Source organism: Penaeus japonicus, unplaced genomic scaffold (genome assembly GCF_977035675.1).
Source record: "Penaeus japonicus unplaced genomic scaffold, GWHDUDI00000001_assembly GWHDUDI00000029, whole genome shotgun sequence".
Lineage (NCBI taxonomy): Eukaryota > Metazoa > Arthropoda > Malacostraca > Decapoda > Penaeidae > Penaeus > Penaeus japonicus.
Genome location: NW_028234431.1, coordinates 3,928,644 through 3,941,143, shown reverse-complemented (window position 1 = coordinate 3,941,143; position 12,500 = coordinate 3,928,644). Strand labels below are relative to the sequence as shown.

At 40.0% G+C, this 12,500-nt stretch overlaps 1 protein-coding gene across 2 annotated transcripts in view; it reads left to right on the top strand.

Moving 5' to 3' along the window:
• LOC122255428 (uncharacterized) overlaps positions 1-12,500 on the top strand; it is a 22,527-nt gene that overhangs the window by 9,281 nt on the left and 746 nt on the right. The window contains exons 2-12 of one of the 2 annotated variants that reach the window (XM_043019592.2): positions 1,000-1,182; positions 1,915-2,055; positions 5,178-5,303; positions 5,739-5,840; positions 6,336-6,526; positions 7,837-7,967; positions 8,693-8,790; positions 9,276-9,426; positions 9,675-9,855; positions 11,315-11,405; positions 11,740-12,500. The exon at positions 11,740-12,500 is cut by the window's right edge and continues 746 nt beyond it. In XM_043019592.2, the coding sequence (XP_042875526.2) occupies positions 1,000-1,182; positions 1,915-2,055; positions 5,178-5,303; positions 5,739-5,840; positions 6,336-6,526; positions 7,837-7,967; positions 8,693-8,790; positions 9,276-9,426; positions 9,675-9,855; positions 11,315-11,405; positions 11,740-12,495 (2,151 nt within the window). In that variant the 3' untranslated portion in view covers positions 12,496-12,500. Of the gene's footprint in view, positions 1-999; positions 1,183-1,914; positions 2,056-5,177; positions 5,304-5,738; positions 5,841-6,335; positions 6,527-7,836; positions 7,968-8,689; positions 8,791-9,275; positions 9,427-9,674; positions 9,856-11,314; positions 11,406-11,739 lie in introns of both variants that reach the window. The other variant, XM_043019501.2, reaches the window with a different exon arrangement.

The window sequence follows — 12,500 nt, the reverse complement described above, 5'->3', positions numbered from 1 at the left end:
TAATATTCCATACAAAAAATCCTACTACACTGATGAATAAAATTTAAAAAAAAAATCAAGGTAATACATTTTTTTTTTTCGTGAAGATATATTGGTCGTTGCAAATTGCTTATCTATAGTATATACCTTCGGGTAGGTTGCTATGGCACCTGCTATCAAGTTACATGAGATTAGCGGATGTGATGATTCAGTGACATAGGGGATGGATAATTAACACAAATAGTGAATTATTAATGCATAAGGTGAATGATAACATATGCTTAGTTATACTAGACATATAAGTAAGTTTATAATCTCGTGATTTAATGATATATTTAGCTTAATGTGAAAAAAAATATATATGACTTTTTCATAGATCAAAAAGCCACTTTTTGGGAATCTTTATACAGACAGATTTTATATTTTATGTTTATTAGGTTTTATTATGTTTTAGTTAAATATTTTCGGTTTTAAAATTACTTTAAATTGTTCGTTGGTGTCAGCTGCAGTTTGTTCAAAATATATGGTTCTCTTTTTATGGAATAATTGAATATTACTTTTTAGTTCTTTATGTGTGCAATGTCTGTGCTTATGATGTGAATGCATGTGTGTGTGTGTGTGTGTTGTTAAAATAAAGATTGTTATAACTATATGTACGTATGTATTTATGCACCTGTATCTATTTGTCTATGTATCTGTATTCTAATATATATATATATATATATATATATATATATATATATATATATATATATATATATGTATGTATGTATGTATGTATATATGTATATATATATACATACAATACATATACATATCTCTATATATATATATATATATATATATATATATATATATATATATATATATATATACATACACACATACGTCCATACATCCATATTCACATACACACACAAACACACAAACACACACATTTATATATACATGTCCTGCGTAGCAACACAAGGGGCGCACTCCCATTCAGCCCTTCATGTCCGCCCCATTTCTCCGTTGCAGAGCCATGCACGGGGAGGCGAAGGCGAGGACTCGACAGCAACTAGCGTCGTCGTGAATGCTGAGGGCGTCCCCGGCTTACTGGAGCTGAGTCAGGCGGTGACTCAGCTGACCCAGAGACTCGCCACGCTTGAAGTCAGCCTCGAGTCGCGCTTTCTGAGACTCGGAGAGACTATGACGAAAGGGGTGAGTATCGCATGGAACAACCAATGAACACGTACACACATTCTCACGATTTCTATCCTCTCTCTCTCTCTCTCTGTCTCTCTCTGTCTCTCTCTGTCTGTCTCTCTGTCTCTGTCTCTCTCTATCTATTTATCTATCTATCTATCTATATCTCTTCTCTCTCTCTCTCTCTTTCTCTCTCTCTCTCTCTCACGCCCACGTTTACACACACACACACACACACACACACACACACACACACACACACACACACACACACACACACACACACACACACACACACACACACAAACTAACACTTACCTATACAAATGAAGCAGAAGCACAAATCTTAACACTTTATTTATGAATGCACATACCCATCAAAATCAAAGGAAGATATGAAACTGATTTACTTCTAAATTATATCAAAACACACGCACAATCTCTCTCCCTCACTGTCTTTCTTTTTCTCTTTCTCTGTCTCCTTTTCTGTTTCTGTCTCTGTATGTCTGTCTATCTATCTATCTATCCATCTATCTATTTATCTATCTATCTATTTATCTATCTCTATCTCTATCAATCTCTCTCTCTCTCTCTCTCTCTCTCTCTCTCTCTCTCTCTCTCTCTCTCTCTCTCTCTCTCTCTCTCTCTCTTTCTCTCTCTCTCTCTCTCTCTCTCTCTCTTAAACCCATCCTCCAACTTCCCTGGATACGATCCACACATTTCAAACCACATCCCTTCCACCGTCAGGACGCACTGCTAGAGTCCCTCAGCGCACGCATGAGGAAAGTGGACACCCTTGTGGAGAAGGTGGAAGCCCTGGACACCCGCCTGACCCACGAGACGTCCTCACTCCACTCCACTCTAAGAGACACCAATAGAGATCTTCAGGTACTTGAAAATAAATTATACTATTCCATTCTTTCTTTTTTCTCTCGTTTGGCCAATATTAAATGTGATTGTATTTCATTTTCAGGTTTGCAAAATACAACAAAACAATGACTAGGGGTCTTTGTTTTATATATCTATGGTTTCTCAAAATACATCATATCTTTGTCTTACTTTTCCGGTTAGCAAAATAGGCCTACAACATCAGCCTTTATCATCTCTTCGGGTTTGCAAAATGTAACTTACGCTTGTCTCATTCTCTTTTCTCTCTCGCCAGGTTATCTTATATGCAATAATTTTAAATACTGTTCTGCAAAATAGAACATAGACACGCATTCTTATTGAGGTTATCTACACGACAAAAGCAGTGATCTCAGAACGACAGATTGTTTGATGAAATGATGGCAATGACACATCCAACCGGAAAGAGTTTAAATGCTTGTTACTCTATGTGTTTGAGGAAAAGTAACATGCATAAGGTATTTTTGAAGGAGCTTATTTTCACGTTAAGATATGCTTATGTTGGTAAAAACATTCGTATCATCAGGAGTCGCGATGATAAAGGTGACAAGAAGCAGCATGATACTTTTAGTAATTTTGATGCTGATTATAATGCCTTTAAGGCGGTGTTGTAAGCTATGACGTTTCAAAGGCTACACGGCTTCCAACTGCCTGCTAAGTTCTCATCGCAAATAAAATGATAGAGTAAAGCGAGATTTTCAAGATAGAATATTAAATGAAATAGGATTGCTCGAGGATATGCAAGAAGTAGCACAGCAAGCAAGAGATAAGGCGAGTGGGCGAGAGAGTTCGGTAGGGCATCCGGAAACAAATCTCCTGGAGAGAAGGAGACGTGTCGTTAGTGGAAGGATGTCGTTTAGGAGGTATTGAAAGCATAAAAGAAGCTAAGAAGTGGAGGATTCGTTCGAAAGGCCTCGAGAAAAGGAGCGACTAAAAAGGAAATCAAGAAGACACCATTGAGGGCAAAGACGAAGGTGCACGAAGACTTGGGAACACCAGATGCGGAAACAAAGGAATCTCCGTAAATAAAACAGGTCAAGGAATGGGATAAGAATGGAGTAGCAACAAGAGTGCCACGTCAGGTAGAGTGGACGCGTATGAGAGAGAAAGAAGTACTAGAGAACTATGTGAAGCTTGTTCCTTCGATGAATACGAAGGAACAGGAACAAGGACACAGATTAGAGGCAGCGCAGGGTTGAAGGAATAGATGTTTAGGGAATTGGTTTATGTCAGGGATCTTCCTGAATCACGTATCCTTTTAATATCATCATGAATAAGGCGTCTCGAGGGCTAGGAGATCAGTCCCCGAGTGAATACTTTTTGCTTATGATGTCTTGCTATGTAGATTCAATTATAGAAGAGTGGAGGGGACTTGTGAAGGAAAGAAGAAAGAAATAGAAGGCAGTGAGAGTACTTGGGATTCAGTGAAGTTTAGGACGGTGAGATGAGGCAACAAGACTGAAGAGAATATAGAAATAGAATATATAAGTAGTAGCAGATATAGTAGCAGTAGTAGTAGTAGTAGTAAACTACTTCTGATAGTAGGTTCGACGGTGGCCGAGGGCAGGAATCAGGACGCAGAGCTAACACACAGGGTTCAATCAGGGTGGAATAAATGGGAAAAGATATCACGGGAAACATGGCAGTGACCAAAGCGCAAGGAGTATCTGGATGTTGTGGAGATAAAAATGCTAAAATGGGTGCACGAGGGACCTAATGAATAAAATCAAATATAAAAGAATAAAAGTAACTTAGACGATATCCAAAACAGCACAGGAAAAAAACGCTTTAGTACGCCCATGTGATGATCAACGACGAGACATATATATATATATATATATATATATATATATATATATATATATATATATATATATATATATATTTATATATATAATATATATATATATATATATATATATATATATATGTATATATATATATATATATATGTATGTAGGTATGCATGTATATTTATATATATTTATATATATATATATATATATATGTATATATATATATATATATATATATATATATATATATATATATATATATATATATATATATACAGAGGGAGAGAGAGAGAGAGAGAGAGAGAGAGAGAGAGAGAGAGAGAGAGAGAAGTGCAAATGAAACGGAGGTACAGTAAGCGAAAATAAGGAAGGGCAAAGTCGGGTAAATGGACAACGAAAGGGGTGACATGACTAAAAAAAAACATTGTGAAAAGACGATCTATGTGACCGGGCTGGCTGGAGGAGAGGAGTTGGTAACGCTTATCTCACCTTCAAGTGAGGAAAACTGTAAAAAGAAAAAAAAGGATTTATTTCAAAATCAATAAGTTACGACGAAGTGAAAACATTCGTTAATTTAGATAAATCGAATAAGTTTAAAACAAAATAATGCACTTATCAAATACCATTGTAAGACATATACGCACTCCATTGGTACAATACGATGAAAACAAGAATCAGGTTTGGAGTGAAATGGAAAGCTCTTTGATATGAAGGAGACTATCAATATAATGAGTTTTATTTCATAATATACAATACCCAAGATAGTTATGGATTCAAACAACAACACTAGTGGTTGTAAAAAGCAATAAAGATGATAGTTATAATCATTAGGATAACGAAGCTTGACAGAATGGTTTTAATGTCGAGTTATCATAGACATTCTAAATTTGACATTGATAACGTTCTTGATGTTGATGTTGGGGATTGCGATGGTGATGATGATGGTGATGGTAATAGTGGGAAGATCGTATTACCATCGCTTCTATGATGATGGTGATGATGACGGTGATGGTAATGATAAAGGTAATGATAAAGATGATGACTATATATGCAGCAGTAATGATAATGATAAAAACAATAAGAAGAATACCTATGATGATAATCATTACTATTGTAATGGTGCTAATCATATAGATAATACTAACAGTAATATTGGTAACAACAATAATGACAGTTACAACAAAAACATTATATCATTCTCATTATCATAATAATCATCATTATAATGATAGAAGCAATAACAGTAATGATAATGACGATGATTCTACAGCTAAGAGTGGTAAAAGTAATAATAATGATGATCCCCAGGGCATGGCGACAAAGCTGGGAGCGTTAGAAAGCAAGGTCGAGACAGGAGACGGATCGCGACACGAAACCAGGTCACACCAGCAGACGGCGTCGCAACTCACGTCCGAAACTGAGATTGCAACACAGGTAAGGATATGCACTGATCTTTCGTTATGTACCTGATTTAAAAAAGAGAGAGAAAAAAGAGAAAGAAAGAAAAAAGGAAGAAAAAAGAAAAGAAAAAGAAAAAAAAAAATATATATATATACAGTATATATATATATATATATATATATATATATATATATATATATATATATATATATATATATATATATATATATATATATATATACTGTATATATATTTATATATATATATATATATGTATATATATATATATATATATATATATATATGCAGTATATATAGATGGCAGTGTAGCCATATAAATGAACTGTGCATTGTTTTGAATTGTTAATCAACACTGAAAAAAATCAATATTTCATTTCTGATAGATTTGTATTTATTAGCAGTTTTTTATTTCTTAAATTCATGTTCTTTGCTTGTTTTTGTTAACAGGTCAACCGTCGCGTGAGCCAGTACTTGGACGCAACCTTGCCACTCCTCTTCCAGCAGTCAATGGAGCCGCTTTTCCTCAAGATTTCCAAGAAGATTGAGAAGGTAAAATGACAAGACTTTGGGCCAGAATAGATGTATGCTTTTGGAGGCTATGTGGGTTACCTCTTGAAACCGATTGGCAAAACATGTTTCTTTATAGAGGGAAGGTATGCGTGGGTTTAAGGGGATACCGAAGTAGGGTGCCTTTCATGGAACAGAACCTTCTGTGTATTTTTTTAGTGGGTACAGAACACAGGATTTAATTTTTTTTTTTTTTTTTTTTTTTTTTACAAAACACACTCATACAACTTTTACTATAAAAAACGAATATTTTATAAAGGAGAGATAGATAGAGAGAGAGAGTGAGAAGGAGAGGGAAAGAGAGAGAGTGAGTGAGAGAGAGAGAGAGAAAGAGAGAGACAGGCAGATTGATTGATTTTGAAGTTTATTCACACTATACACAGTATATACACATGTCTAGGAATAAATAAATAAATAAAAAAAGAGAAAGAGAGAGAAAAAGAGAATGACCACGTCGTATCCCCCTGACGTGCCCAGGGCGTCGGCGAGCTGAAGGAGGCGTGGCAGCAGTCTCGCGAAGGGCTGGAGGACCTCGGGACGCAGACGCTGAGGACGGCGATGGAGGTACGGGAGGAGGTGCAGGCGGAGGGCAAGAGGGTCGAGTCCTCCGTCCAAGACATCCAAGAGAAGATGCTCTCCCTCCACCAGGATCTCGTCGCCAAACTGACGTAAGGACGTGTGTTTGTGGATGAGAGAGGGAGGGAGAGAGAGAGAGAGAGAGAGAAAGAGAGAGAGAGTGAGTGAGAGAGAGAGAGAGAGGGAGAAGAGAGAGAGAGAGAGAGAGGAGAAAGAGGAGAGAGGGAGGGAGAAAGAGAGAGAGAGAGGAGAAAGAGGAGAGATAGATAGATAGATAGAGAGAGAGAGAGAGAGAGAGAGAGAGAGAGAGATGAGAAAGAGGAGAGATAGATAGATAGATAGATAGATAGATAGAGAGAGAGAGAAAGAGAGGAGAAAGAGGAGAGAGGGGGACAAGAAGAGATAGAGGGAGAGCGATAGATAGAGATATAGATAGAGAGAGAGAAAAAAAAAGAGAGAGAGAAAAAGAGAGAGAGAGAGAGAGAGAGAATGAGAAAGAGGAGAGAGGGGGAGAAGAAGAGATAGAGGGAGAGAGAGACAGATATAAATATAGATAGATAGATAAAGATAGAGAGAGAGTTTTTTTGTGTGTGTTTTTGTTTGTGTATAATCTATAGTCGATATACATATGAAAGTTTGCTTGCGGTTGGTTTTGTGTGGTGATGCGCCATGCCCTTGTGGCCATGATAAGGACCCGATCAAATTATGCATTTGCATTGATACACAATTAAGCGCCAGCGTCTAACTACGCATTTATGTCTTCATACAAATGATGTTGTCATTTCACTCTGCCTTCGCCCTTGCCATATTTGGCAAGAGAAAGACCAGTCTCGCTGCTCGTCGGTGGTCGCCATGCTCACTATTACCCACGGTCAGGCAGGCTAATGATGAGCCATGTTTGTATTAGTCTCAGTCGGTCCTAATCAGTAAATCTTACTCTCTCTCTCTCTCTCTCTCTTTCTCCCCCCCCCCCCCCTCTCTCTCTCTCTCTCTCCCTCTCTCTGGCTCGCTCGCTCTCTCTCTCGCTCTCTCTCTCTCTCTCTCTCTCTCTCTCTCTCCCTCCCTCCTCTCTCTCTTCTCTCTCTCTCTCTCTCTCTCTCTCTCTCTCTCTCTCTCTCTCTCTCTCCTCTCTCTCTCCCTCTCCTCTCTCTCTCTCTCTCCTCTCTCTCTCTCTCTCTCTCTCTCTCTCTCTCTCTCTCTCTCTCTCTCTCTCTCTCTCTCTCTCTCTCTCTCTCTCCTCTCCCTCCCTCTCTCTCTCTCTCTCTCTCTCTCTCTCTCTCTCTCCTCCCTCCTCTCTCTCTCTCTCTCTCTCTCTCTCTCTCTCTCTCTCTCTCTCTCTCTCTCTCTCTCTCTCTCTCTCTCTCTCTCTCTCTCTCTCTCTCTCTCTCACACACACACACAGGAGACCGGCGCCATCTCTTGGGGAATTGCGGCCTGTCTTGCAGCAGGTCAACCAGAGTGTGGCCCAAAGTGTGGCCAGGGCCGCTGCCGGGCTGAACGTGACCTTGCTGGAGGAAGCTGCCAGGAGGAACGGTGAGGAAAAAGATTTACTTCAAGTTGATTGGATTCGTTAAGTTGTCCATTCGTTCAGGTGGAAAGTGTTATATATGTTAAGACTAAAGTAAATATATTTTATATATATATTTGTCTTCTTTTGTCTTATCCTGATTTTTTTAGGGATACTATATTTTATTCATTTTTGTAAACCTTTATACACTGCTAACTGTCAGGCCCTATTTTTCTTATCTTCAAAGTTTTCCTGTATTTTTCCTCCAGTTGTTGACGCTTTTCCTCAGTACTTCTTAAGTGTTTGATCATTTTTATTTGTTAATTGTGCTTCTATATGCTTTCTACACATTGTATTTGCTTTCATGCACTTGCACCCTGTGAAGAAGCATCGGTAGTTCGTACGTTAATGATAATGATACTAATAAAATGTAGATTTTGATACTGCTGCAGTTGACTAAATGATGATGTATGTCGTCGTTGTTGTTGTGAAAGCCTGACTAATGGTGTACGTAAAAAAAATCATAGCTTAACTGACGACGCCCTTACAGTTAAATGCAGACGATAAAACTACTCTATCACGAAATTAGAACCAGAACCACACACACAAAGAATCCAACCCATCGACCTTCCCTTCAAAATCTATATCAACTAACTTCGTCCTTTTTCGCATTTGTCTCTGCCTTGCAAACCACTTTCCTATAACAAATAGACTCTTAATACAAAGTCACGCCCAGTGTTTTCGTCAGCAGGAGGGTCGACGTCGAACGGCTCCGGAGACCGGTACGGACGCCCTGCCTTCGAGCCCCTGCACTGCCCCGACCCCAACACCATCGCTGCTCTGGAGGAGGTGTGGCTGCGGAAGTTGTTGATATAGATTGTCATCTTGAGTTTTATTTATGCATATAATTCCCTTAGACTCTTTGAAAACCTGAAATGGGGGTCCTTCCCTGCATTGGTGTGGGTGCAGAAGATCTGTTAGTGATATATATTGATTCTAGATATTTCTGATTTAGCTCATACATGGACTCTGAAAACCTTTGGTGAATGGCCTTTGCCTAGTTTTAATATTTCAGTTTCGTCTTTTGCTGCATATTTCAGCTTAAATTAGTTATTTGTTGGACTCCCTTTGTTAAATTATCTATACATTTCTTTAGATTAGTGTGTTAATTAAAGTGTTTTTCTGACTTGTATAACGAAACTGAATTCCTTTTGACCATCCGAATGACTTCCAAATGATCGGTGTGTTCATACCAGTTAACATAAGATCACGATGCCATACGACCTGTAGCAGGTTTGATTCTCGGAATCCTTACCTTAGCCCTAATGTTCTAGGTGAAGAGATTACTTCAGTCTGTCCTGAAGAAGAGCGACGACCTGCGACGTGGCCTGACGAAGCAGACGAGTGAGGGCGTGGACCTCCTGAAGCTTCTACACCAAAGATTTTCTGTTCTTCTGCGACGCATGAACACGGAGCCTAATCATGGTACGTACAGAGGGGCTCTGGTGTTGAAAGAAGGAACGAGAGATAAACATATTTATATGTATAAAAAATGGCTTTGGGTGATCAAGTTTACAACAGTAATTGATTATCTTTTTTTAACAAACAAATTGCATTTCCTTGATCATCAGGAAATATATCCATAAACATTGATCACTGTCTCATACCTCATAACATCATCATTTCAAGGCTCAGTCAGACCCCGCATTATACCAGCATTACATCCCCACCAGGCCAGATGCTTCGCGCTGAAATGCAAGAGCTGGGTTCCTTGGTGGAGTCCTCATACTCGGCCGTTCTCGTCGCCCAGAACGCCTTCATAGAGTCCTGCGAACGTATCCAGATGGAGGAACCAACACTGGAACTCAAAATCACTGAAATCCTGGATAAACTCGTGACGAACATTGATCTGGGGTAAGGCAGGGTGTTTATTATATAGTGTTAAGCAGGGAGTATACAGTGTTGTTGTGTAGTTTTGATGGTGTCTGACTGTGATTACATGATGTTAGATTGTTTGGGAACAGCACAAGACAGGAGTGTAGTTTCAGATTGTTGATGGAATTTCGTATAGCGGATAGGACCTGAATACTATTTGACTCTCGGTTACGGAGTTTCACAATCACGTTTTGGTTTAATTCTTTTTCTTTTTCTTTTGCTTTTCATTAGTAAAACATCCCTCTGTCCTTCCATGCTACTACAGGTATCAGCGTAACAGCATACGACCAATTTAGGAAAAGTAGTGATACATAGGAGCATAAACAGTTACGTTTATGATACTTTATGACTTACATTTAATGGCTGGTCATTGTTACATCACCAAAACACACTTGTAACTGGTCTTGATCCTTGGAAATACGCCACAAGGTCACTCATATAAGATTAGTGGTTGAAGGGAGTCTCAGGGTTTTCGGTAAGCTCGTAGCCCACTTCTGAAACCGTGTATATGTTTCTGTAAACATTGAGTAAAACGAAACAAGATTCTACCCACGTGAATGTTTCGTGAAATGCATCATTTCCTGGTGTTGCAACTGACATCAGACTGATTCACTTCAGTCTGCTGTGGCACGTCGTCATTGAGCATAAAGTCTTTGCATGTTGCAAAGACAAAGGAGTGAGCTATGATGCGGTGTATAAGCATTATTTTATCAATCACACTATCCACAAAGTACACATTAATGAAGCCTTGTTGACGAAAGCGGATCCTGAGGATGAGGATGTATTTTTGGTACAGGTGAGAGAAGAGTCTGGTTAGACCGCATCGAGCCAGATGAAGCCAGAATTCTTCATTTAGAATGAATAGATCAAATTTTAAGTCGTAGCCAGTGAGGACCGGCATCTTTTAGTCTAACAATTTTAAATCCATCTGACCTGCCTAGGATTTTTATCTTAACTGACTGTCATTGGGATTTCTCATATCGGCCATATCATATATTTATAAAACAACCCTTTGAGATCTTAGGGCAGTCCATGAGTCACTAGATTTGACATCTGACAGTAGTACAAAACGTTAAAGTATCTGCAATCACCAAGAGAAACGATCCTCGAAATCTAAATTATGTTTGATAGTTTATGAAATAATTCCCTATTTTAAATTGTTTTAATGTTATATGTTTTTGAAGCGACATCAATTTCGCTTGAACTTTTTCCCTAGTTCGAGGAAAGTCTAATCAATAGATTCATGAAAATAGTTGCTAATGAGTACTATATAACACTGAAGACCCTATATGCATCACAGTCATATATTTCAGGTACTGTGGAAGTCTTAAAGGATATAAATAATACGGGCAATAATTCCTTAGTTTACGGTAGTATTTACTTATTAATACTAATGCATGAGTTACAGTTCTTTAATTATCTCCTTCAACACCAACAGACACCAGTTTAATCGTCGCCAGCTGTCAGACCTCAGAGAATTAGTTGAGCATCTTGGAGAAGGCGCTGGGAACGGGGAAATGCCTTCAAAAGTGAGAATTTATATGCATACATTTGCCTCTATATAGGTTTGCATATGGTGCGCGCGTGTATGAGTGTGCTTTTATGTATGTATGATTTTATAATTATACATATATATATATATGTGTGTGTGTGTATGTGTGTGTGTGTGTGTGTGTGTGTGTGTGTGTGTGTGTGTGTGTGTGTGTGTGTGTGTGTGTGTGTGTGTGATAGCAACAAATACATATAAAAATCAACAAAATAGCTTTTAAAAATTGAATCCCCCTGTGTCTCTCGCAGCGAAATGCACAAGGGGCATTTTCAAAATACGGAATTTTTTTCTTCATCTGTCGCTTTTCCCCTCAGTCGAGCCTGTCGCGGGGCGCAGGACGACTGGAGCAAGACGCGTCCTCGGACTCAGCCGGGAAGATCGGGCGGCTGAAGGGGGCGGTCCTCGAGGGCATCGAGAGCGCCAACCTGACGATAGTGAAGCTGGAGGACCTGGAGGAGAAGGTGGAGGAGCTCTCGGTCGAGTTGCTGGAGACCGACTGGGCCTTCTTCCAGCAGAAGGAACCCGCGGACCAGCTGACGACCGCCGCCAAGGACCTCAAGGGCTTCGCGCAGGACCAGATCCTCCAGACGCTGAACCTCCACGAGTCCCTCTTGGCCATCCTCGAGCAGCTGGCGATCAGGGACGACCTCGAGCAGCAGGGAGACGCCATAACGACCATGCACCTGGAGATCGAGCACGACGCCCTCGAGCAGGGCACCTTCGTCCTGCCCTCCGAGTGCACCGCCGCCCTCATCCAGCAGGTCCGCAGCCTGCCAGAGTTCCAGGCAGGACACCAGGACCGAACGACGCCAGCAACGGCCGTCGTGGAGGACTCTGAGGACCGGTCTGCTGTGTGGTTCAGCGGACAGGACTTCGGGACTCCAGACAGGATGTTCCCGCTGTACCGAGACAACGGCTGGGTCGACAGGCAGGATGACTACTCCAGCGATGACTCCCACGACCCGGAATCCTTCCCTGGAGAGACTACGCCCTCGACGCCTCTGTCCTCGACTTCCGCCGTGCCCGGGGGCGTTGAGCAGTATTTCGGGATATTCAAACACTTCGCCTGATAATT